Here is a 27,682-nt window from a genome sequence, read left to right on the forward strand (position 1 = left end):
TGTGCCAAAGACCTGTTTCATGGGCAAATAACTTGGGCAATGTTCTATCAGCTGTTTCCTATAAAAGTCGTAAAAATAAAAATAAGCCTAACCAGCTACCCTGGACTTCGATATCTCCACTGGCAGGAGAGTTCTGGTTATTTGCTTTCCCATTCCCACACTAGATTACAGTCTCTTCAGCCTTTAGGTCTCCTGCTTTTACCTTGTCTTCTCTGGTCTTCTCTTTGTTAAATTCTTATTTTATGATTTAATGGACAAAATACAATTCTTAATTTTTGATCCCATATCCTAATTTGATTTGTTTAGTTTATTTTTAGAGAGAGGGGAAGGGAGGGAGAAAGAGAGAGGAAGATACATCCCTCGTGAGAAAGGAACTTCGATCAGTTGTCTCTCTTACACGCCCCCGACTGGGACAGGGGACCAAACCCATACCCCAGGTAGGCATGCACCCTGGCCGGGAATCGAACCAGAGACCTTGTGCTTTGCAGGATGACACCACCTTGCTGAGCCACACTGGTCAGGGTCCTATTTTACTTTTAATGTTCACCCACTAGACTTAAATGTCCAGCTTTCATCCCTTCACCCACTCCCACAGATGTAATTTATTCTTTTATTATTCCTATACTTTAACTTAAATCTGACTACTGTTGCTTTTTTAAGTCATTTGTTTTGTCTTGTTGAAAATATTTTATTTTTCCTTTCCCCTTAATTTTCTGTTAATTTACTTGTAAGTTTCCATTTCCTTAACCGTGCATCTGTTTCTAGAATTGTTGTATCCTGTCCTGCCCACTTCTGGTACCTTCTTCTCTGGCAGCTCTGCCATCCTAGTGCCAGCGAAAGGCCCCAGCCCTTGCAGTTCTCAGGAACCTCGTATCGGTGACCATTCCCTTCTTCTTTTCCTCAGTGAAGCCTGCTGGTCTCTGCCACTTTAAGAATGCAGGGAAGGAGAAGCAGAGAGGGAGGTTCGTCCTCCAAAGTGACCTCCCAGCAACGCCTGTCCCAGCCAAGCTCCCGCCCTCCCTGCTGACCCCTCTTCCTCCCCCTGAGCATTCAGGCTCAGGTCCGCTGTGGGTCCGGGACCCCAGGGCTAGAATTCTCTCCACACTGGTCGCATACTTTTTCCTTACTGGGACAGGGATGCTTCAAATATTTCATGCCAATCAGCCCTTTTCTGAGAAAGTATTTTTTATTTTTACTTATATGATATAATCCAGTTTCCAATATGTACAACCAAATCAGGCCACAGCACACCAAGAACCAGGAGAAGAGCACAGAAAACTGGACGAGGGAAACAGGAGCGGTCCCTGCCGTCTGAGTAGACTCCGGTCTGGCCTGGTGAGCCTACAGGCGTCCCCGGCCGCACCCCAAGGTGGCATGGGGGAACGGGGATCTCTGCCAGCAGGGGCAGCCACTCTGTTTCCAGGCTGCTTCACACCACTTTCGGGCAGGTCTGTGGGATCACCTTGAAGTTTAAGGTGGACTCTGCTATTTGCCCCGCCACCCCCCCACCAAAAAAAAAACAAAAACAGAAGAACAAAACAAAAAGAAGATGCTTATTTGATTTTGGCATCTGCGGATCACCTCTACAGGGCCAGACACTCGGAGTGACAGCCACCTGAGCCTCGGCTCTGGGGGAAGGCAGGCAAATAGATGACCGACCAAAAACCAGCCTCACAACCCTGGCTGGTGTGGCTCAGGGGATGGAGCACATGCCTAGGCTGTGGGCCAGATCCTGTACTAGAGGCACCTGTCGATATTCCCTGCTCTTTCTCCCTCCCCCGCCCTCCCCACCAAATAAAACACAATCTTTAAAATAAAATGAGCCACACAGAAGTGAGGAACTTAAGTGACAAGTGAAGAGGAGGCCTTTTTCTGTCCCCCATGGGATGCAAAGCAGGAAGCAGGTGACTCCAGGAGCTGCTGGCAGCCCTTTTACAATCAGGAGGGACCATCTCAGGATGAAGCTGAAGCTGTGATGGTGAAGGGGAGAGTGAAAGGGGCAGGCAACCTGCCAGCACCCCTGACCCCTGAGCACAGCCCTACCTCAGAGCTTCCAGCCCTGGGGTGGGACGAATGTCCTCCTCCAGGCACGTGGAAGAAGCAGGGATTTGTCCCGGGAGCACTCGGGCTTCCTGTGGAGGTGGAGCAGCCGCAGTGGAGACTGCGTTTCATCCTGGCCAGGTGGCTCTCTTACCCCACCAGGACCCATGGGTGGCAACTCAAGCTCACCAAGAAGGTCAAACCTAAGGATAAAGCTTTCTTGGAGAGGTGCTCTGACCAATTCTTTCCCTCGTTCCCGACTCCTGTGCAATGGCAGCGGGAGCCTCCCTCAGAGACCAACACCTGGAGTGAGGGGTCAATGCGGGCTCTACGGGCGGCACCCAGGTGGTCAGTGACACTGGGATGAGGGCAGATCATCCTTCTTTTCACTCAATAAACTCTGACTGAAATCCAGCATTTTCTTTATCTACAAATACAGACAATAAAACATCTGAATTCTTTAAGCAATGGCGATTACATTACTACCATCGCTGCAAAGACCCACTACCAAGGCTTGTTACTTACCGTGCTAACAAAGAGGCCTCTCTGTTACTAAGTCGCACTGTATTAAATACACTGATGCTGTGTTTCAGTAAACTTGGTTCCCTTTCATCCTGTTTACTATTGTACTTTATCACTATTCTGAGCAGCAGTCCACAGGTTTCTTTTTTACCAGGTTGCAAAAGGAGTTTCAGAGGCCAGGTTTAGTCTATTTGTATTGTTTACATGATACATTTGGATCTGTGTCTACCACTTTACTTCCTTCTCAGTTGCCCTGTTATTTCTGAGCTTCTTCACACTCCCCTTCTCTGCTTCTGAATGCACCGATACACTTTTCATTCCTCCCTCTTCTCCATCTATATATGCAAGTTCTATTTTTTAGTGGTTACCTTTAAAATGTTAACTTGCATGCCTGATAAAAAAAGTTTACATTTAACCAGTATTTCCTTCTCTTCCTAAGTAACACAAGGCTCTTCAGATATGTATTAGTTTCCAACGGCTGCCATAACAAAACCCTATAAACCTGGGGGCATAAACCACAGAGACACGCCCCCACAGCCCCAAAGGTTGAAGTCTGGAAGTGGGGTGTAGGCACCCTCGAAGGCCCCGGGTGCACACGTCCTGCCTCTTCCAGCTTCAGGCAGCTCCAGGCTCGTGGCTGCGGCCCTGCAACCTCTGCCCCTACAAGGCCTTTCCTGTGTCTGTGTCCTCACTGCTGTCTCCTGTAAAGACACTGATCACTGGACTCAGAGTCCACCTGCCTAACTTAGGGTGACCTCATCTCAAGCTTCTAATGTAATTACATCTAGAAAGACTCTGTTCCCAAGCAAGGCTTTGTCACTCACAGGTGCTGGAGCTCAGACACAGACCTTCGTCTGGGAGGCTGCTCTTCAATCACCACAGGTGCAACACCCCCACACCTTCCCTCTTGTGCCCATGCTCAGTTCCACCCTGCTGTGGTCGCTCCTTCCCTGACACCTACTGTTCCACAGTCAGCGACTGGCAGCCTTCCCTACAGATGCTGTCAGTGTTGCACTGCTCAGGGCTCTCCAGGGACCCCGACCAGCACGGGGTGTGTTGGAGACCTCTGCTACAATGAGCTGGCTCTCGTGCCAATGCTGCCACACCTCAAGATCTGCAAAGTGGTTCAGCTGGATGGGCTGATGGCACGGTTCCTGGCCAAAGGCTGGCAGCCCGCATTTCACTCTGAGTCCAAAGGCAGGTAAGAAGCCCCTGTCCCACTTCAAAGACAGTCAGGCAAGAGGAATTCTCTTCCTGGGAAGGGAATCAGACCTTTTGTTTATCTGGCCTTCAACTGATGAGATGAAGCCCACCCAGGCCGGGGAGGGTGATTTGCTTTCACCTGCTTTATTCTGTCTCTCAGTTTTAGCATCTGTCTCACCCAAAACAAGCTCCCGAAACACCAGGTGCACAGTCTGACCAAATGTCTGGTGCCTCGCGGGCCAGTCATGGCAGCGCGTGACTTCACCGCCAGGCTCATCCTCCTGGGTCTCCCTCCTCCTTCCTCGGGCGGCTTTCCCAGAAGCCCCCTCAGTGAGGGTCTGCTGCAGGCAAGCTCACTTTTTAGGGTCGTGTCTCTTTACATATGAAATCATCTCCCCCTTGTCCTCATTCTTGAAGGATAGCTTAATCCGATAAAAAATTCTGGATTGTTAGCTTTTCTTAGAACTTTGAAGATACACCTCCATTGTCTTCTGCTTCTTAAGTTGAGAAGAAGCTGAACAAAACATTTTAATTATGTGGACTCTCAAATGTTATTGTATCTACTTTTTAATTTTGAATCTATTTTTAAAAAGTAAAATAAACATGTTTTTAAATTTTTCTCCTAATTGGTAATTTTTACCTCTTTGGTAATAATCTAAAGAAACACATTTTTACAACAAATTATTACTTTTTCACATAGAATTTGAAGAAGGCAACAATAAAATACCCTCTGCTCCCCTCAAGGGTCCAGGCACACTGCTCTGCACTGAGCGAAGGCCATGCAGGGCTGAGCCACCAGTCAGCCTCACCGGCAGCAGCTGCCCACCATGGTCCGTCCCCCACACCCTCAGGCTGCGTGTCTCAAGTGGGTTCTGGTGATTTTCTACATCCTTAGAACTTAAGTATATCTGCTGAATGTTCTCCATGACAGAATAAAGAGCATTTTATAAGTAAATTTAAATGATGGTTGATACAAATCGCTTTACCTGAAAAGTCACGTCCAAAATAATTCCTGTTACAGCTGACAACAAACACAGGGTGGAGCAAAAGCAGGTTTACATTTGTAAGTGCGCAACACAGGGTTTATTCTTGTATTGTTATTTATTAATTATGGCATAATTTTTTCTTTTTAGTCTGTTTTTTTATCCTCACCAGAGGGCATTTTTTTTCATTGCTTTCAGAGAGATAGGATGGGTGGGGGAGTGGAGAACAATCATCGATTGTTTGCCTCCCGCAGGCTCTCCAACCGGGGATCAATCCCACAGCCTCCCAGTGCACAGGAAGATGCTCCAACGAACTGCGCCACAGTGACCCAGGCTAATTATGGCATCATTTTCCCTGTGAACAACTGTAAACCTACTTTTACTCTACCCTGTACTTCATGCAAATCAAAAGAACTAAAAATCACAGCTAGGCCCTTGTAAAAAAAAAAAAAAACATGGCATCATATAAACGTAACTGTGAATTACTTAATTCACATCATTTCTCACTCCAGGAAAACATTCAACATCAAGTACAAGTCTTTCTGAGGCTCGCTCTTCCTGTCCATCACGTTTCCGTCCACTATCCTTTCTCACTCTACGCCGGAGGCGTCTACCGAGGTTCCACCCCAGGCCCTCTCCTCTGAGGGACGTCTCATCCACTCCCACAGCTCTGACCAGCACCTATGGGTAGGTGGTGTCGAAACAGAAATCTCTTGAGCTTTAGCCTCTAACTTGCAACTGCTTGCTAGGTATTTCTCCATGAATGGTGAGTATCTCACATTCATTACCTTCCCCCCTCAAATGTGGCCTTTCCGTGGTCATCTACCTAAAAACACAGACAGAAATCCCAGCTGAAAAGCAAGGACGTGCCCAGGAAGAAGCCCAGCTCAGTCAATAGTGTTCAGGGTTCTCGGCTGCCACCAAGAGCCCGCCGAGACAGAGCAAAGCCACCGACCGTGACTGCAGACTGTCGGTGTAGAAAGAAGGAAGAGCAACATCCAAGGCCTGGGGGAGTACCCAACAGCATTACCTTTCCCTCAGCTTGAGGTACAACTAGCAAACAAACAAAAGGTATGTGTGTGTGTGTGTGTTGATTTACCAAGCAATTAACGTATCCAAGTGAATTAATATATCCATCACCTCATCTAGTTTATTTCTGTGGTAAGAACACTTAAGATCCCCTCTCTTTGCAAATTTCAAGTATCCAGTACAGTATTATTAATTACAGTCACCATGCCGTACATAAAACACTTAGAACTTATTCAGTTTATAAATGAAAAGTCTGCAGCCCTGAGGCATTTTAAATTCTTCGGCAGAAAAGTGAAAGACGTGAGGACACTCCTGTTCTGGCTGATCGCCGCTTCTTCCTTCTGGTCCAGTGCTTTCAGTGCTTTGGATGCCAACAGACGACAGTGCTGACAAAGACCGGGTGATCTGGACGTGACCTCAAGTGGGAGAGTGACGGATTCTGAGGCATGGCCAGGCCCGGCCTGTGGCCTGTGAGGGACCACGCCTCACAGCAGCAGGTGAGCGGCAGGCAATCCACGAAATTGGTCCCTGGTGCCAAAAAGGTTGGGGGCCGGTACATTAAAAGGATCACACACCACGATCAAGTGGGTTTATTCTAGGGATGCAGGGATGGTTCAACATCTGAAAATCAACATAATACATCCCAGTAACAAATGAAGGATAAAAATCACACAGTCATATCAAAAGATGCAGAAAAAGCATTTGACAAGATTCAGTATCATTCACGATTTAAAAAAACCAAAACTGTCAACAAAGTGGATATAGAGGGAACATAACACCAAAGACAAGGATGCCTGACATCACCACTCTCACCCAACACAGCACTGGAAGTCCTCGCCACATCAATTAGGCAAGACAAACAAAAGGCACCCAAATATGAAAGGAAGGAGTAAAACTGCCTGTTTGTAAATGACATTAATATATACAGAAAACTCTAAAAACCTCTACCAAAAAAGTAATCGGTTTATTAGAACTAAAATAAATTCAGCAAAGTCACAGGATGTAAAACCAATATACAAACACCTGATACATTTCTGTACACTAATGACAAACTATCAGAAACAGAAATTAAGAAATCAACCTTATTTACAATTGTACCAAAAAGAGTAAAATACCCTAGAACGGAGTGTACCGAGGAGGTGAAAACCCTGTACACTGACTGACACAGTGACAATGAGGAAAGAAACTGAGGGTGACACATAAACAGATGCTCGGCACTCACAGACTGGAGGAATTAATGTTGTTAAAAACGTCCACACTCCCCATGGAAATCTACAGACTCAATGCAGTCCGTGTAAGAATTCCAATGGCATTTTTCACAGGGATAGACCAAATACTGCTCAAATTTGTATGGAATCACGAGAGACCCCGAACAGACAAAGTTGTCTTGAAAAAGAGCAAAGCCATAAGCATCAGGCTTCCTGATTTCAAACTCTACACACTACACAGTTACAGTAACCAAACAGCACAGTGCTGTGGTCTATGAAGACACGCAGATCAATGGAATAGACTACAGAGCCCAGAAATAAACCCACATGCATATGGTTAATTACCTTATAACAAAAGAACCAAGAATATATGATGGGGAAAGGACTGTCTCTCCAACCAGTGGTGCTGGGACACCTGGCTGGCCACACGCAGAAGAATGAAGCAGGACCACTCTCTCAGGCCACACACAAAAATCAGCTCGAAGTGGATTAGAGACCTGGACACAAGACCTGAAACCATAAAACTCCTAGAAGAAAACCCAGGCAGTGAATGCCTTGACATTGGTTTTGACAATGATTTTTTGGGTTTGGCAACAAAAGCAAAAATATGTAAGTGGGACTATATCAAACTAAAAAGCTTCTGCCCAGCAAAGAATATAATTAAAGGATGAAAAGGCAACTTAAGGAATGGGAGAAAATATTCATGATTCATATCATAAGGGGTTAATATGCAAAATACATAGAGAATTCATACAATTCAATAAGGAAAAACATTTCTTCATTTTAGGGTCCTTGTTTCACGCAAATTTCTATCCACAGTTTCCTGCCATTCCTTACATTTCACAGGTTGCAGCTGATCGTGTAATACCGCTGTTTCCCTTGAATTAACATGTGAGTTAAAAGAAATGACTCAGTCTCAACACACACACACACACACACACACGTGCACAGAAGGCTGTCGCTCCCATCAGCAGGGGAGAAGAAGCATTTGTCCAGAGCTGAACCAAACTGCTGAGGAAGAAAGTAGGAGACCCCACAAAGAGAACATCATGAAATCAGTCCTTCTGGAGGGCAGTTGGAAGATGAATAACCGTGGGAGACACCTCACACGATGAAACAAGTGGGAGCAGAAGGTTTAACAGGTGTGACGGCTTTGAAATCTGAGATGCCCATAAACCAATAAATACACTAGGAAAAAGCTGTCATGTTTACCTTAGATATCAAAAATAACCAGTGAGGCTTGGTGAAGTGGTTCTCAATGATAGAAAACTGTATTTTACTGAAGAAACTACTATTCAGGGGGAAGAGTACAGGCAAATATTTTAAATCACAATAATGTATGTCATTCAAGGAAATCCGAGTAAAAAGGCCTAGAGAACAAGTCTGAGAGACGAGAGTGAGACTCTGATGGGCGACATGTCCAGTCGACAGACCGGATGGAGTAACCGTGGACGTCCTCCGAGGGTCCCAAGGGGGGCAGATGGGGCGGCCCGGGCAGGGCCCGATCCCTGCAGAGTGGCGGCACCCCTGTCACTAAGAGCGGCCCGTCTCACAGGTCCTGATCTGCCTTATCTCTCACTTCCCCTCCCACAGGACAACGGTGGGGGTGCCCAGAACCAGAACCAGAACCTAACGCAGACCCGGAATGGGAAGTCACCAACAACCTGTGAGAAAGCAACCTGTCATTTTACAGTTTTGCAAATCAGATGGCAAAGGAAGCTGGGGGATCACAAATCATCCTGACCAGAAACTAAATGAAGAAAAGCAGCTAGAATGCGCAAGTTACACTTTAAGGAAGACTCATCCAAGGCTGTAAAGGCAAAGGCAAGGTGATGGCGCAGACTTGATTACTTTTCAAAATTAAAAAGCCCAGAAAGAGGTACAGGTCCAACAACGACGAGAACAAGCAAGGCATTTCTCTCACACCCTTTCCAAAATATTTTTTAAAGTTTTTTTTTTTCAGAGCAAGAATAAGAAAGAAATATCTCTCTTGCTCAGGACCAGCAAAACAATGGGTGGAAACACTTCTCCAAACTTGCTGTGCTTTTCCTTTCCCGATCACGGAGAAGAAGCGGAGACACCCAGAGGCTGTGCGAAAGCATGCACAGGCTGAGGACGAGCTTCTCAGTCACTTCATCTCAGTGCAGCTGCTGTTTATATCTTGTGCATTCACGTCGGTTCTTTCAAGTAATCTCTCATCCCACTGAGGTAATTTGTAATTGCCCAGCTTTCTCTGTTCTGGGATTTACAAACCTAATGATACATTTGCTTTCTTCCCAGGTTCTAGTCACTTTGCTTTATTAGCAAATGCACAGTGTGCGTCCTGCCTTCAGCCTGCCCCCTCTGGGCAGTGCCAGAAGCCGCTGCCACCTACCCGTCAGACGACAAACTTCCTTAGCCTTCTCCACCCCGCTCGCAGCCTTCCCGGTGGGCTGGCGGACCCTCGCCCGTTGAAAACACTACTCTCTGCCCCACTGGATTTTTGTGGCACCCCTTTCGAAATCGACCGACCATAAATGCACAGGTTCACGGCTGGGTCTCAGTTCTGTTCTGCAGCTCCTCAAGTCTGGGCCAGTTCCACACCGTCCCAGAGCAAATTTTAAGACCAAGAAATGTGAGCCTTCTAATTTCGTCCTTTCCTTTCAAGGTTGTTTGGACTATTCTTGAGCCACATGAATTTTAGGATCGGCTTATCGACCCCTGCAGAAAGTCAGCTCATGTTCCCTTAGGATTATGTTGAATCTGTAGTTCGGCGTGGGAAACTCTGCCACCTTAACACTATGAAGTCTCCAGACCCATGCACATGGGCTGTCCTTCCATTTGTCTACAGATTCTTTCATTTCCTGAGACATTTTGTAGTTTTCAGTGACAATGCCATTTTACATGGTATTTTTAAATTTTTATTTTCTAATAGTTTGTTCCTGCCTTTTAGAAGTATGACTAACTTCGGGGGGGAAGGCATGTGTACTGATTTTGTACCAAATGACCTTTCTAAATATACTTGAATTTTTAAAAAATCACTGTTACAGGTAATGATAAACCGAGTGTTGCTGACATTTAATTATGGATTAACACGGGCTGCTTTCCTCAGTCGGTGTCAGATGGCACGTGTCTTGCACGGCCTCTGAGGTGTCCTGTAGAGCAAAACCCCACCCACGTGAAGGGGGCGCAGGGGCTCCCTCCCACGCGTTTTCAGTTTACTGCCAAACAGCATGTGCTCCCTTACGTGGACTTGCATGTGGAACCACTCTTTTCGACTGAACTGCCCCGCACGCACTTGGTGACACATGCCTTTAAAAAATCCACTCAGTGTAAAGCAAAAAGCAGTGGGCAGAGCTGACACTTCTCCTGAGCAAGCTCTTTTTAGCTACAATAAAAGGTTTAAAAAGAAAAACCAACCAACTAATCAGACTGGAAAAGAAAGCCAAAAAATTAGATATTAACACAAAGACTACCAGAAATACAATGTATTAACCTAAGTGTTTGGCCTTAAGATACTATGTCAAAAAAACCGCAACAGTGTGGTAGAACATGTGCGAGCATGATGGGCACAGACGAAAACACTCGTATCCCAGAACTACGCAACAGTGAGCGCAGGGAAGCCAGGCGGGAGGCGCGTCCGGGTAAGAGATGGGGAACCGTGCAACAGACGGGGACAGAAGTGGGCATTCAGTAGAGATATTCAGGAGCCAATCGACAGGAGCTGGCACGCAGGTGTGGGGGAGATCTAAAGGAAGACGTCTCGGTTCCTGGCACAGCCACCGGGCAGCTAACAGTGCTGTTGACTGAAATGGTGGACACTGGAGGAGGAACAGATTTTCAGAGGAAAGACACCAAGTTGGACATATTGAGCCTGAAAGAAAACGGGAAGGGAAAGAACCACTCTACTCTTGAACACTCACACAACGGAGTGCTGTGTGTTCTGTGTGTTTGTCACAAAAGACTCAGCATACACACAAGTCTTCTGCCAGTCTCCTGGCAATGGCCTGACGGCCCACGAGCCACATGCCCCTCACCAAGGGCACAGATGAAGCGGAGATGTGTTCACATGCTGGACCACTCCCATCGTGAATTCATATGAAATCAGTCTCAAGGATACAAAACAACGTGCCCCGAAAACAGGCACAGTCCTTGGCATTCAAAGTTAGGACAGCACTTACTTTTGGGGGGAGGAGGGGGGAGAATGGGAAGTGGACAGAAGAGGACTTCTGGGGACTCTTCAGAGCTGGCAATGCTTTACTTCCTGGTCAGTCTGGGGTCAACTCAGTGTGTTCACTGTGGTGATTCATCATGCACAACACTTACAATTGTGTGTGTGACAGCTAGTAAAAACGTTCGTTAATTTTTTAAATGTGGCTATTTTGTTCCTCAGGTTAAAACCCTTCAACAGTGTTTTTGCAATCCTCACCTCAGGATGTATTTACTGATTTTACGGAGAGAGGAATATCAACGTGAGAAACACTGACTGGTTGCCTCCCATGCTCGCCCTGACCGGGGATCAAACCTGCAGCCTTTTGGTGCTTGGGGCTGCACCCTGAAGGGCCGGGCCTTCAGGAGTGCTCTGACACCCAGGGGACCCTGAGGGGGACTCACGCTAATGAAACAAGCCAGTGACACCAGCACAGACTCGCATGATTCCACTGGTCTGAGGCACCCAGAGCGGCCAGGGGTGCCGAGAGAGACGGACAGGCAGCACGACGGTGGGTGCCGGGGCTGGGGGAAGGGCAGGACGGGGTGGGGGGGCCATGTAACGGGCATGGGGTTTTGGTTTTGCAAATCCAGAGTGTTCTGAAAACTGGCTGCACAATGATGTGAATGTATTAACACCGCTAAGCGGCACACTTAACAACGGTTAAGATGGTAAGTTTTATGTTACATGTATTTATCCCTAACTAAAAATTAAAAACACACCCTTCGACAGTTTTCTATTCCTCCTGAGATAAAGCCGAAATCCTAACACGGCCTAGAACGTGCTGACCCGCCTGTTCATCTCGACTGCACTCCACTCTCCCCTTGCTCTCTCAACTCTCTTAAGCTGCCCGGCACACCAAGGGCCTTTGTCCCTCTTGGCCTTCACTGGGTCCACCTGGCCTGGAACTGTCTTCCTTCTGGGTCCTCTCAACAGAACGTCCACTCCCACTTTCGTCTCAGTTGTGGTATTTTTTCAGAGAAGCCTTGCTCGGCCATCCTAGCTCTCTCATTTTCGCTCCCTCAGCACCCTGACACTTTCTCCAAGAATTATTATTCAAGAATTGCTTGTGTTATTATCTGTTTAGTGGGTTTTCACTAGACAATACACAAGGGCTGACTCGCCTTGCTTTCCCCGCCAGACAGCAGGCAGGATCTTCCTGTCCTGCTTGCCATGCAGTAGGGGCTTAATAATTATTTGCTGAATGAGTATTTGAAGCTGTTGTCCCACGTGTGTCTGGGGTTTCTGACCCTAATGCATTAGTCTGGTGACAACATGCACATGAGGATGAGCGTTACTGATGACAGTCTTTGAGGAACCACAGAAGAGAGATACCAGAAAACCAACCTGTATAAACAGCAGTCCACTACTTATAAGACAATGAAGATGGAATGTGCAAGTTACAGACCAGGTAGGTGCTGCAAATCCTTAGCGCAATCGGGTGCTTTCAGGATGGTATGGCTGTAGACGCCTCAGCCAATCAACTGGTAAAGGGGTGATCTGCAGACCCTGAGAAGAGACAGCTGTGATCACGGGGTGCTGGCACAGGCCCACCACGCCGGGAAGCACAGTAACGCCCCCCCACGTCCGCACCCTCATCCTGGGGCTGGGAGCATCAGCTTACATGGCAAGAGGGAGTTAGGGGTGCTCGTGGCTGACTTTATTTATTTATTTTGCTTCATCCCTTCATCTTTTTCACCCAGCCCCCTCCACCCCCTCTCCTATGGCAACTGCCAGTCTGTTCTCTGTGAGTCTGTTTCTATTTTGCTTGTGAGTTTATTTTGTTCACTAGATTCCACATATAAGTGAGATCATCTGGTATCTGCCTTTCTCTGACTGACTTAATTCACTTAGCATGATGTTCTCCAGGTCCATTCCTGCTGTACCAAAAAGGTGACTTTAAAATAAAGAGATTACCACCCTGGCTGCTGTGGCTCAGCGGATGGAGCGCCGTTCGATTCCCAGCCAGGGCACACGCCTGGGTTGTGGGGGCCTGGTCCCCAGTTGGGAATGTGCAAGAGACAACCAATGGATGTTTCTTTCTCACATCAATTTCTCTCCCTGTCTTTCTCCCTCCCTTCCGCTCTCTCTAAAAATAAAATATAAAATCTTAAAAAAAAATACTGGCTCAGCTGGTTGGAGCGTGTTTCATATACTGAGAGGTTGGAGGAAAGCTACTTGCTCCCCAGTCGGGGCACATGCCCGCCTCGTGGGTTTGACCCTGGCAGCAGGGGCGCACAGAGGGAAGCCCAATGGTGTTTCTCTCTCTCTCCCTCTCTCCCTCTCTCTCATCAATAAGCATATCCTTGGGTAAGGATTAAAAATAAATAAAAAAAATAAAGAGGTGACCCTAGACTAGGTGGTTGGGGCCAATCTCTTAAATGTGGATCAGAGTGGCAGAAGTTGAGTCAGAGAGTGATCTGGAGGTGCCTCGAAGCTGGTCTGGAAGACAGAGAAATGGCCATGAGCCAAGGAACGCAGGCAGCCTCTAACGGCTGCAGAAAGCAAGGAAGTGGATTCTCTCTTGGAGCCTTCAGAAGAGGCGCAGTCTTGCTAATGCCCTGACTTTAGCACCATGAGACTCATGTTGGACTTCTCACTTTTTTAAAAAATGCTCACCCAAGGGTGTGTTTATGGATTTTGGAGAGAGAAGAAGGGAGACAAGAAGACGGGGGGTGGGGGGGGGGCTGCTCAGTTGTGTCTCGTACACGTCCTGACCAAGGATCAAACATGCAATCTCTTGGTGGAGGAGACAATGCTCCAACCAACTGAGCCACCAGGCCAGGGCACATCTGCATTGCTGTGAGCCACCCCGTCCACGGTGACTAGTCACAACGGCAACAGAGAATGAACACGCCATGGCTAAGCCAAAAAGATCGACTTTAATTCCTTCCTTGTCATAGCTCCTAGACTAGCAAATCAGTGACAGAGTAAACAAAATATCTATTTTTTCCATCAGAGCACTTGGTTATGTCTTTTATGACATCATAAGACAAAAATTATGCATTAAATGCCAAGTCAATAACACAAATGAGAAAACTCAGTGGCACACACCTCCCCCACCCAAGTGCTGATTAAAGGAGCAATGCCAACCATCCCGAGGGTTCGGCAACACACTGCCAGGCGGGTTCACTCACACTGTCATCAGTAACCGAGAGCAGCGATTCTCAACTCTGGGCCTGTGGGCCACTTGGGGCTTCAAGAGGTATCTGAACCTCCTAATAACCCTACTGAAAGTTTTGTGTATGTCTACATAAATATATATTTTTCAGCAGAAAGCTCCACAAACTCTCATCGAAGTCTCAAGTGAACCCAGAACCCCAAGGAGGAAGAGCCGCTGACTTAGATGAAGACACAGAACGCTGCTCATTTGATAGTGGGCGGCAAAGCTGCTGGAGAGAGTGAAGCTATGGACGAGAACTCAGGAGTCAAAAAGCATCTTGAAAGGCTGAGTGAACAGGTGAACCCAGTGAAATCGGGGGCTCAGGGCAGCCTCCACGAGAAGACAAGACTCTGCAATGGGGGTGGGCTTGGCGGGGGTCTGTGCAGGCCGCCGGCACGGCCCGGGCACTGCGGGCAGGCGTCCAGAGGACAGGGACGCAGCTCCACTCTCTCCCCTCTGCATTGATGAAACCGCACTGCCGTGGTGGGCTCAACTTTGGGTTCCTCTTTGTATCCGTAATGAGCGCAAACTTGGGGGCAGAAGTTGAATCCACGTGTCAGCAGGGCTGACTCCGTTGGGACGTTCCAAGGCAGAAGCAGGCCCGAGTTCTCGCCCAGCTTCTGGCGGGTGCCAGGGACCCAGAGCTCCCCGGCCGCAGCAGCATGAAGCCCGTGTCTGTGTCCTTCTGTTTTTCCAGGCCTGTTTGTCTGCGTGTGCCTGTGCCCCTCCTCTCCTTGTACAGTTGCCAGTCACTGGATTTAGGGCCCACCTTAAACGGGCATGATTTCATCTCAACTGCTCACCTCTGCAAAGAGCCTGTTCGCAAACAGCCACATTCTGACACCCCTGGCCGAGAGGGGTTTTTGTGGGGCTCTGCTAAACCCTCTTCACCCTTCAAATCGGGATATGAATAGACAAACACATCCTGAGGCTGACAATGCCACATCCTTAAAGACGGCCAAAAGAAACCCGTCCGCGAAGCTGAGGGGCTAGAGAACTTCAGACCAGGAAGTATACTGTCTGCAGATACCGAAGCCATTTCTTCCCCAAGCGAAAAACAAACTTTCTATAACATGCTGTTTTCCAGAGATGAGTGTGGCAGGGCTGTCATAGTCTGTTCTAGCTCAAGCTGTAGGCTCATGAGATGTGAATGCTGAGAGGCCTCAGTGGGGGCTACACCTGCGATCAGTCGCCGATGACCACCAAGTCCTGAGATTCTGTAATTCCTCTCCTGTGCCCACTCTGCCCCTTTAACTGGCCATGACACAGAACAGTAAGAGCCCATCAGCGCAGCAAATCCTGGGGGTCGGGGGTGGGGGAGTGGGAGTGAAGGGGAGTGGGATGCCTGCCAGAAGGTACACAACAGTAAGGAAAACCTAGAGACACTAGGAGCCTAGGAGGGCTGGAACAGCTCCCACACTGTGAGCAGCAAGGGAGACGGATGCCCAAGGGAAGGAGAGGCTGGAGCTCGGCCGTGCACCCATTGATGTGATGGGCTGCAGCTTCAAGATTACCTGTCTCCTGTGGGGAGAAAAGACCGACAGACACGGAGAGAAGCAGCAGAGAGACCAGCAAGAGTCAGAGAGGGCAGCTGCTCATGCTGAGAGCGCAGGAGAGCAGACGGCAAGCAGAGGAAAGGTGATGCATCTGGAGGTGGACTGTGCAGCACAGATTACATGCGAACCGTGAGGGAAAGCAGCAAGGAGGATGCCTAAATCTGTTTACGTAACAAGTGTCACTTCCGGAGATGGAGACCCCTGGGGAGCAGCAGCAGCAGGGCAGAAGACAAAACCAAAACCAAAACACCCGACTCCATTTGAGGCTTATCAGAGATGTCCTTGAGACTCTGAGGTCAGAGATAGCCAGTGTGCAGCTGAACGTGTGCACCTGGAGCTCGAGGGGAGAACAAGGCTGAGAGTGAAGAGGGAGGACGCGGTGCTGGAGGCTCGAGGAGACAGAAAAAACAGTGCTGTCTCAGAAACTGGTCTTGTTTCTTTACAAGAAAATACTGGACTACTGACCATTGTTAAGTGCCCATTTGTTTTTGCTTAAATTTTCTGATCTCAAACCTCCATCAGCTGGGTTTGAAGACTTCCTCCTCCTACATTCAGCTGCTTGGAGACAGGAAGCATGGAGGAGATGAATGAACGGTACCTGGTTCGTCCAGGGCTGAGCTTCTGCCAAGGGCGTATGATGCAGGGTAAAGGAAAAAAAGAGTGATTGCCACGAACAATCTTGGCATCCATCTCAGAGAAGGGGAGAAGTGAGAAGCCAGGAGCAGGTGACAGAGCTCATTTGTCTGACGGGGGCCGCGGCACAGGGCCCCGCCTGGCCCCTCAGTGACTGCTGACTGGCGGCACTCCCCAGCGCAGCGGGGGGAGGCGGGGAGGCAGGGAGCCAGGCGATGCGGCTGCTGAAACAGTGTTAGGATCCATGGACTTGGACCTGTGCGTAAAGCACCACTGGTCCATTCAACAGTGGCAGTTCCAGGTTCTGCAGCCTGTGGGTGCTGAACTAAGCAGGTCTCCTGAGACCGCACTTGGTGTCCACAGAACCCTACACCCCAAGGTGTGCTGCTGGTGCTGGAGCTCCTTCAGAGGGAAAAAGCCTGGGAGCAGAACTCACCTGCGGTGCACGCAGGGCAAGGAGTGGGAACCTCAGCGAACACACAGGTAGGAAGGACAAGTTCATCCAGTGGCATGCGATGAAGCATACCTGCCCCAGTCACCCCAGCGCCCCCGTCCCTGGGGCAACCACCTCAACTCTGTTTTTAGTTCCTCTGATGGATACCCTCCATCTGTTCTAACAATGCTCACAGCCATTATTTCCTGATTTGTCAGTTTCAGGTATTACCTATGGATTTATGCTATTGCCAATTAGGGTTTTTCTGTCTTACGCTCCCTCATCTTCCCGCTCTCCTGATTTTATCATTTCATTATTTTCCTCTGTGCTTAAACCTTTATAGTTTCTGCAACCAGAGACTAGCTCTTGCATCCTCACCCTACGAGATGAAGAGACTGGTCCTCACCAGTCCTCAATGTCTCTTCTCTTCTTCCGTTTCTCCCCTTTTGTCATCTGCTTACCTTTGTATATTCTTAAGGTTGATAACATCTACCTTCTGTTCTGCAACTGTAAGTCTTCCCATGGAGTCCCAGATCCACAGAACCCCAAGGCCAGGCGGCTGGTGGGTCGCCTCCCACAACTGAGTGGGTCCAACACCAGGTACCTGGGGCTACTTCCTACGCCCCAGGTATCACGCCAAGCATCCAGCGTACGAGAGTGGACAGAAAGTCAAAATCCCTGCTTTCAGAAACAAACGAAATGGATATATACAGTAATTTCCAATCATGTGAAGTGCTATAAAGAAAAAAGGCACCAAGTGAGAAACACAAGTGCCTTAAATTCCTTCCACAGAATGAGGCTCTAGCACAACCTGTGGCAGATAAGAGCTGACCCACGTACAATACCTGGCACCACACTGGGCATGCAGTGTGCACCCAGACCTGCCACCCCGCCACTACCTGAGGTGAGCCGAGAGCACCACACAGGACGCGCCCTCCTCTGGGCCCACCCTCTCCCTCTTCTCTGTCAGGACAGACCCCACACTACCACTGCTCCAGGTTTGCCTGACGTCACTGCTCCACCTCAGATGGGAGGCCTTTTTGTATCTATTTCTCTCCTCATCATGTTTATGTCTTTTTTTTTACCTTGTTAAATGAACATTGTAAATGTTACCTTGTAAAATGAACATATTTATAATAGCTGTTCTAACATCCTTATCTGCAATTCCATCACCGGTTCCATTTCTACGCCTGCTTCTACTGATTGGTTTTTGTATTGTTATGGGTCACATTTTCCTCTTTCTTAACTTTTGGTTGGAACTTTGTTTTGAATTTTACATTTCTGGGAGCTGGATTTAGTTGTATTCCTTCAAATACTATTGTTGGGCTTTGTTCTGGACCAACTCCATCTGATCCCTTCCAGGTTTGCTCTTGTTGGTGGGTCCGAGAGCAGCTGTTCTCTGGGGCCACGCATTAGCAAGTCTCTCCCACTGATGCTGATCGATCAGTGAGAACGTGAATGGCTCCCACTGTTGTGTGAACTCCCCCACTAACTGACGACAGCCCTTCACCAAACACACAGGGCAGTCGGAGGGAACCCACGGCCGTTCTCCGGAGCTCGGTCTCCATGCAGCCCTTCCTCTCCGGCACTTTCCCTCCACCCCATCTCCGCCTGCCTGGGCCTCAGCAGTTCGGGAAGACCACCAGATTCTTGGGGGCTTTGCCTCCTCCCCCTGCCCCCCTACCCCTGACCCTCAGCATGGCCACTTGGAGAGTCCCCAGGTGCCCGGCTAGGGCTCTGCTGTTTATCTCCTTTCTCTAGGCGACCACTGTCCGGTGCTGTTTGCTGACCTATTTCTGAAACTGCAGTCTCATCACTCTGCCAGGTTTTCCAGTCACTCAAGGGGGAAGGCAAACCTGGTGCCTGCTATTCCGTTACGACCCGAGGCAGAACTAATCAAGTTCGACCTCCAATTCCACATTTTCAATGAAACCTTTCTAGACTGCCAAGTCCAAACAGATTCTTCTCTGGCCTCCATGCCATTCATGATGGGGCACAGTAACAGGGCCCCCGGAGTCCTCTGCCCACCAAGCCCTGCCCCACAACGCCCGCCTCCAGGGTCGGCACCAGAGCTCGCCGAGGAGGGTGCACGGGCATCGCAGGTCCCAAGGGCCTGCCAGTGTCAGGCGAGAGTCGGGCACAGCCCTAGCTGCTCAGCTGAAACAAAGACACTCTCCCTCCTTCCAGGACCTCAAAGGGTGGGACAATTTAATTAGGCAGGAATCAGATTCTCATCCATAAATCCATAACATAGTTTTCAATGGGAAAAACAGAGGTATATAGGAACCTTTAGAACAGGGATTGTCAAATATTTTCTTAAAGGGCCAGATAGTAAAGTTTATTTCAGGCACGCAGGCCACAGAGGCTCCTATTACAACCACTCAAACTCTGTAGCTTGAAAACAGTCCCAACCTATGACCCCCCCACCCCCCCGCCGCTGGCGTTCACAAAGCCCTGCTTCAGAGCAGACTCCCCTGGCGGGGTGAAGACAGCCGCCCTAACTTCTGCCACAGCAGGTCCTCGAGCCACCCAGGCAGGGCAGCCATCCTCGGCCAGGGGCCGATGCTCTGCCAGGCAGGGGTCACACAGCGTGTCTTCTGCACACGCCACAGGACTGGCCCAGACACAAGCCCCGAGGGGGTGCTCATTACATATTTCTAAATTTATTTCATCTCATATTTGAAGAGTTCTCTTTTTTTTATTCAAAACTGCACCCAAGAAAGCTATCCTTACAACAACTTATGGAAAATAATGAATGTCTAGTGAGTAAAATGCCCCAAAGAAGATGAGACAAATGGTGATGGTCCCAAAAGCTGAGTTTCGTTTTGTAAATAAGTCAAGATGGTTCTGCTTAAAAGAACCAGCCCTGAGGACGACACACGCATGCCCCAACGCAGACAGGGCTGCGGGCGCAGCCAGACTCCTCTCTGAGGGCGGTGAGTGCCTTCATGGCATGGAGACCATGACTGCCTCAAAGGGACTGTCGACTATCACAGTTCAGATCCAGAAAAGACGAAGATTGGACACAGAACATGCAGATTATCTCACAAAACAAATTCTGAAAGTGTTGACCTGTGTGTTCACTGCTGCGCGCGCGTGTGTGTGTGTGTGTGTGTATCTGGGATTGGACTGACAACACACTGCCGCCTGTCACAGGCCTATTCTGGCAGGTCTGTTTAACAGGCTTGTTTTACGACTTCGCACACGTTGGGAAGGTGGAAAGATCTCAGAAGTCCTCCGATCTAACCTTCCTTCAGAGGAAGGACTTCCCTTTTCTAACAGTATTCAAACCAACACTCTGGAAGTTGTTCACCTCTTAAAACTCATGTTCAGGACAAAACACGAACTGCGGTGTGCTTGGCCTCCGTGAAGGGGGACCAGCGCCCCCACGGCCCCCACGCACGCACGACTGGCCTGGGCGAGTCGTCTGAGTGCACAGGCTCTGTCCTGTGACACAGAGCTGAGCCCATCTCCCAGCGTCCTTCAATGCAGGCGACTTTTTTCCTTTACCCAAGTTCAGGACCACGTACCATTCCTGGGAAAGTCTTCCTCAGTCCTGGCCCCATCCTGCACACTGAGGCCCGAGGGACCCTGCCGTCGAACGGGCCAGGTCTGGAGCAAAGTCACCGGCACAGTAAAGACCTCCACGACGTGAAGGGTAATGGCAGGAGGGAAAATTAAGGGCAGTAAATACAGACAGCATTTGTAAGAAGCTCTGCTACCCAGAGAAACAAAGAGATCGGATGGTAGGAGGATGGATATTTGGAGGGGAGATCAAACATTTTTAAAAAAACATTCAAATATTTATATGCTAATGGATCATCCAAGGGCAAAGGAAAAATACAATATGTAAAAACACTTTCTAAGTTGTAACATAATTTATTGTATATATCTCCTCTATCTTCTTGGTTATTTGATTTATGTAAAAATTTGGTTTTCTCCAGCTCCTTCTGAATTCTCTTTTCTCTTAGGCTCTCTGCTCCCAGGATCATCCCTATTTTTTCTCTAAATATTTTGAAATCTCTAGCTACGTCCAGTAGCGCCTGCATGCGCCACTGTAAGCCTGACATTACGTGACCGATTTCACCCACGGTCTCATTTCCACAGCTATCTCCTTCACCCTTTATGAGGATTTTAAAAACGAAGTTCAAGTATAAGGAATGCATCCAACAGAATCACTTTTAAAACATAAAAACCTAAGATTATTTTTTAAAAAATCCCTACAGTCAGCAAGATGACAAAAAAAGTCTACCATTTGGTAAAATTGTTCTCTAACCCTGTAAGATCCAATTCTGAAAATTTTGATGCAAAGCAAAAAGTGGCTGACACCAAATCCTTCCCACCAGCGCATCTGCATACATAATGACATCATCAACACAGGGCCCGCTTCTCTCCCAGCCCCCACTCAGGCTCGAACAAAAAGTCAGTGTGTGAGCACAGAAAGCACATTTACCGGAGTCTGCTCCACAGCAGAAACGATGCTAGCCGCTTCCCATTGTTCTCCTTCTCGGCTCACCCTTTGCAAAAACTGCGGTCAGCACATACACACGAGACACGCTCTTTCAAAAGTCCATTTCTAAATGTGAATTCTCTGCCAGTTACAACATTCAATTTGTTAGCATCCAACAAGTGAATCTCTGTCTACAGACACATTCTATTTAATGACAAAAAAGATATTTTCAAAGTACACTTGTTCATGCAGTATTTTCTTAAGTGTAACAGTTTGCAAAATGTACTTTTACATGCCACAGCACCTCAGGAAAAAATGCCCATCTACCCTGCGAAGGCACAGGACGAATGAATCCTGCTCATGAATGCTCACTCCCTGAACTGACAGCGGCCATGTAGCAAGACCACTTCTAACTCCACCAACCAAGTCAGAGAGCTGAGCGAGTCATCATTACGTTAAGCTCTAGGAAAACTGCACAACTACTCTGTCTGTATGTTCCTTTTTACCAGAAAGCCCCAAATGACTTTTCATTAATTTCACATGCATTGACCACAGCTGTATTTTTTGTCTGATTGTTTGTTTTGCCAGGAAATGTCTCAAGCATTTTGTTTTTGCAATTGGACCATCACTTTGTTTAGTGTCGACACACAGTGAGTCCTCAATAAAGATGGTAAGGGTTTTCAGTGCAACATTATAGAAGCGTAAAGGTGCCAAGAAATGTAGTATTCTCTCTAAAAGCATAAAAATGTGAAACTCACTAAATCAAGAATATCGTAACCTGAAACACCCAAACATTATTCCAATCTTAACCCATTTTTTAAAATTGAAATATTGATACAAGCCATTTTCTTCAACATAATTTTAACAGATTCCTACCACCACTCTTGTTTTTGAAATACATTTGTAAGTTCCTACTGCAAATGCTGCAAAATGTCTTGGATTTCATGTAAACCTGTAGGTTTAGAACAATCTACAGGCAAACTGACTTACAAAGACCCCAACCAGAATGTGAGCTTCAGGAAGGGGAGATCTTTATCTGTTTTGTTCACTGCTGTCGCCCCTCCCTCACCCTAGTGCCCTGTAGATGGTGCCTGGCACCCAGTAGGATTTCAACTCATATTTGCTTGACAAAGAGACCCTCTGTGTGCAGACCCCTCAGCACAACACCAGACCCAAACCACTGCAGGGTCCCATCAAGCACCAGGAGAAAACCTGGAGCAAACACCTGTGCAAACACAAAATGAGCCCCCAGCACATCGAGGAGGGGATGAGCAGACACTTGGAGGGACTGTCCCCAGACTCAGTCTTCACACCCTGCCCCAGCACCTAAAAGCCCACCTGTTCAGAGACTCATCTCCGGTAACAAGACCCCTATTTTCAAAACACAGGAGCCACGGAAGCCTCTCAACAGCCTTGTGAGGTAAATATCTCATCATTGCATTTGGCAGATGAATTACTTTCCTCGTGGCACACGGTTTACCTGTCGCATGACCCAACCCTGAGCCCCACACAGCTGCCCCCCAGTGACAGGAGCCACCTTCACCCACACCTCAGCACACTTCGGTTCCCGGGCCCTTCAATCCACACACCTTAAACAAGTTTCCTCTGGGGCGGGGTGGGGGGCTTGTGTTTGGGTGACAGGTAAGCAACACGCAGTTCAGCACTTTGGAGGCCAGAATTGAAAGCAGGGGTGTCAAACTCATTGTCACTGGGGGTCACATCAGCCTAGCGGTTGCCTTCAAAGGGCCAAATGTAATTTCAACTCCTTAAATGTTAAGGAGTAGTTCCATTTATACAGTCCTAAAATTATTTCGGCCCTCTGAAGGCAACTGCGAGGCTGATGTGGCCCCCAGTGACAATGAGTTTGACACCCCCAACTAAAGTGATGGTCATGGTTCTGGGGCCTAGGGAACCAAGGCCCAGACAGCAGATTTCAACACACTGCCCAGGGCCCTCTCTTGTTTCGGGACAGTGAGGCTCTCTTCCTCTTCCTACTGACCACATGACCCACATGGTTCTCGTCCGCACCAGAACACAGGCGACCATTGTTAGTGCCACAGTGTGGCAATACTATGTGTCCCAATCACAGTGACTGGCACAGACCAGGCACGCAAATATTTACAGAATGAACCAAAGACCAAAGTTGTTTCCGTGGGCAAGTGGGGAAGGCTGTTTTTAACAAAGCAGAGATGAGAAATGCACCTTTAGCACCTGATTTTTGTGTAAAAGAAGACTTTTAAAAGGCCGGCCTAAATTGGGGACAGAATAAAGTTAAAAGCCTCAGGTGATTCTTTTTTTCCTCAGCCAGTCCACTGCCTCCAAAGAACAAAACAACCTGGCACGGTGGCATGCCAGCAGAGCCCTCAGATGGGCCTGCTCTCCGGTGTCAGAGCACAGACACCGACACCACCACCTCCCTCAGGCTGCCCACTTTAGGTCTCCTTAACAGAAGAGCCGCTCAAATCCCCTCTGTGAGCTTTCTCAGGGCGACCCTGCGGGTGGGAAAGACAGCAGACATTCTCCAACAAGTTCGCAGTGGGCCAAAAACCAACCAACCAACCAAACAAAGAATCATACTCCACAGTGTGGAAGAGTTTCTTTTAAAACATGAACAGTAATTTCTTCAAACATATGTTTTATACCAGATAATTAAACAGAGCCCATGGTTATGTTTAGTAGAGGATAAGCTAAATGACTTCAAAGGCCATTCTTGAAAATTTTACCTATTTCCCCTTTGTCAGCCTCCGTGACCTGAAGACTTGGCTATCAGATTCTCCATCTGAGATTTTCAGGCGTCAAATTGGAGTAAAACTAGTGGGACAGAACAGGAGCCAAAAGCAACAGGGAAGATGCCCATTTTCCTCTTCCATTCCCCCGCCCCCACTTGCCACTTAAGAAAAACCGCACGTTTCTCCGCGAAGAAAGGGCCTCATCCTTTGAGATGCAATGCAGCGTTGAGTCGGCGACTCGGGCCGCTGAGGACCAACCCCCGCGACTGAGTTTTGCGCTCCTGAACAGCCTCCTTTGTCTGATCCATCCCTGCAAACTCGCGGTCCAGTGCCCTCCCACAAACAAGCCTTCTGCCCGCACAGGAACGCGCCCCGAGTCGTGAGACGAACAGGAGAGTCCCGCCGCACTCCGCTCGGAGCCCCCTTCCCAGCCTCGAGCAGGCCGGGCTGCGCACGACCGAGACCTCAGCCCCCGCCGACGGCCGAACTGTGGGGGGGGGGGGGGCGGCGGCGGCGTGGGGTGGGGACCCCAGCCCACCGCGCGCCCGGGTCGCCCCCGCCCGGCACTCACCTCCGTGGATGGGCAGCGGCGCCAGCACCTGGCCGCGGACCTCGGCCTTGGGCGAGTCGAGCCCGTACCGCCCGCGGTCAATGCGGAACGTGAGCGGGGCGCCGCGGCCGGGCTCCTGCACTGTCACGTTGATGAGCGCCGTGTAGTACTCCTGGCTCGCATTGTCCGCCCGCGCCGGCCACAGGCTGCAGGTCAGCAGCGCGAGCGCGGCGAGCCGGGCTGGGCCCGCTCGCGTCGCGCCGCTCATCGTCCCTTTGGCCGCCGCCGCTGGTCGCGGACCAGGCTCCCGGGCCGGCGCCGAGAGGCGGGGCGGGCGCGGCCGGCGCAGCTGAGGGAGCGCGCGTGCGCGCCTGGCGCGGACCCGAGCAACGAAGCACAGGCGCGGCCTCCCTCGGCGGCGCGGCTACTCGACGTCCTCACGTCCGCGGCCCGCCCGCGGGGACGCGCGCATGGGCCCCTCGGCGAGGACGGCCGGTCAGGCTGCGCGCGCCCGCCCACTCGGGGTTCCTGCAGGGCTGTAGAGGCGGGCTCCCTCCATCCCCGGGACCGGAACCGACGAGTTGGGGGCGCCTCGCGGGGCGCGGGAGTGGGACGTGCTCAGAAGAAGGTGCGCGGAGCACAAAGCCCCACCCCCCCGGCGGCCGCCCCCGGCACGCGCTCGCCACCGCCCCGCCCCCGCCGGCCGAGCGGAGCGCGCACGCCTGGGAGCAGCCCCTCCCCGCGCGCCTGCGCCGAGGCCGGGCCCGCTCCCACCGGCCCGCACGACGGCTGGAGCTAGCCGGGCACCCTCCCTCGCCCCACACTGGGTCGCGTTTGCCCGTCGGGAGTGATGGGAACGGGGCCTGCAGCCTAGGAGCTTTTCAGGTGCCTGTGGGAAAGTTGAAGACGAGAATACAGAAGAGAAAAGCTAAAACTTTACAGTTAATTTTAAAATGAAATGTCCGAGATTTAATGTCAACTGGTCAATTTTTAAGTCATTTAAGTGACATCATGGTGGGGGGCGTTCTCTGTAAATAAGATTATCGGGGACCTACTAGCCTAGAACTGTGAGGACCCCTGAGTGGTTAGGAAGGACCTCTGCATACTAGATGAAACCTCCGGAGGACCCAGACAACTGGGAGATGGTGGTAAGACACCACCTCCCCGCCTTCAATTCCCCCCCCTCAAATGCAGACACCCCGTGTCAGTTCGTCTGTGCACCCTTAGGAGCTTATAGGATATCGGGCTGTGTCCTCATTATTGCTTACAGGTGTCTGGGCCTGCATCTCCTGCCTCCTACAGTGAGGGGGTGGAGTCAGCCTGGCTTAGCCAAATACGCAGAGAATTACGGTGCTGTTTTCGGGGAAAGGGGTATAGAGGGAATGCGGGTTAAAACAATAAGTCGTCTGCTGGTGCTCTCTTGGTGTCATCTTTCACAATTTCTCCCTCCAATTTCTTCCCTTTCAGTCTCTCAGCCTCCACCTCCAACATCATCGTCTGTCTAGTCTCCCCGCTTTCTGAGACTGGATTTTATTTACTTGCCTCCAGGAAATACAGCCCCTAGACCAAAGTAACCAGGCCCCCTCCCAGAGCCCAGCACTTACAGAGGACTCTGCTCTGGCCCTGATGTAGCTGGACCCTCTTCACACAGCGAAGAGGCCTTGAGACAAGGTACCCAGACTCAGGCACCTGAGACCCAGAGTTCCTGCCCAGACAGCCTCCTCTCACATGGCATGCTCTGGCTGCCCCTGTCTGACACCTATGCCCCCTACTCCCTTGTCCTTATAAGGGTCTATGGAAGTGTGGCATGTTCGTGTCCCCTAGCATGAGAAATGTCTATGGAGATCCACCCTGTGGGGAGAAGGTGGGTCTCTTTGAAGCTCTCTTCTGGCCCCCTGAATTTGTCAAAGAGACAGTTGGCTCTGAAACACTTCTAACCCTTCTTTGGCACTTGCCGGTCTTCCAGTGAACAAAGTGGGATGAGGGCTCCAGGCAGAGCCTACGTGGCACCAGCACTGAGGGCAGCGTTAGCATCAGGCTGCACCGAGGGTGGCATTAGCTTTAGTCTGATGGGGACCTTGTCTTCAGGTCTAGAGGTTTTTCATTTATGGTAGTGATACAAAGCTACCTTTAAAAAATTGTGGCAAAGTACATGCAACATAAAATTCACCATCTTCACCATTTTCAAGTGCACAGTTCAGTGGCATTAAGCACATTCACATGGGTGTACAAGCATCCTCGCCACCATCTCCAGAACGCTTCATCTGGTAAAACTAACACTCTGTGAGCATGAAACAACTTCCCATCCCCCTCCCTCAGTCCACCATTCTATTTTCTGTGTCTATGAATTTCACTACTCCAGGTATGTCATGTAAGTGGAATCCTGCAATATTTGTCCTCCTGTATCTGGCCTATTTCAATTGGTATAATGTCCCCCAGCTTCATCCACGTTGTAGCAAGCAGATTTCCTTCCCCCTTAAGGATAAATACATCCCATTGTACGTCTATACCACTTTTTGTTTATCCATCCATTGATGAGCACTTGGCTTGCTTCCACCTTGGGCTCTTGCGAATGCTACAAACATGGGTGTACAAATACCTCTTTGAGACACTGATTCAAATTTTTGGCGTAAATACACAGAAGTGGGAGTGCTAGATCACAGGATAGTTCGTTTTCCATGGTGGCCGTACCATTTCACATTCCCACCAACAGAACACAACGGTTTCAATTTCTTCACATCCAGGACAACACTTTGGACAAAACTACCTTTTAAAACATTTATTTAATTGAAAAAAAGTGAGGGCATTAAAAGTCTTAAGTAAATACAAGCATAAGCGATCCCAGGCCATGGAGGATGCACGGGAGAGACTGCCTACTGGCCTGTCCTCTCTGTGGGCCATTTGTCTAACTCCAGCACACGGGACCCTACCCTCCCTCTGCTTCCAACTCCAAGCCCATAAGAAGCCCCAGGTCCCCAGCAGAAATCTGCCTCT

At 49.3% G+C, this 27,682-nt stretch overlaps 1 protein-coding gene across 4 annotated transcripts in view; it reads right to left on the reverse strand.

The window, feature by feature from the left end:
- Positions 1-25,034, reverse strand: part of RNF130 (ring finger protein 130) — a 99,734-nt gene extending 74,700 nt beyond the window's left edge. For 2 of the 4 annotated variants that reach the window (XM_036014213.1, XM_036014212.1), the window contains exon 1: positions 24,710-25,034. In XM_036014213.1, the coding sequence (XP_035870106.1) occupies positions 24,710-24,956 (247 nt within the window). In that variant the 5' untranslated portion in view covers positions 24,957-25,034. The remainder of the gene's footprint in view (positions 1-24,709) is intronic. The other 2 variants (XM_036014214.1, XM_028528794.2) reach the window with 2 other exon arrangements.
- Between the last annotated feature and the right edge of the window lie 2,648 nt (positions 25,035-27,682).

Source organism: Phyllostomus discolor, chromosome 13 (assembly GCF_004126475.2).
Source record: "Phyllostomus discolor isolate MPI-MPIP mPhyDis1 chromosome 13, mPhyDis1.pri.v3, whole genome shotgun sequence".
Classification (NCBI taxonomy): domain Eukaryota; kingdom Metazoa; phylum Chordata; class Mammalia; order Chiroptera; family Phyllostomidae; genus Phyllostomus; species Phyllostomus discolor.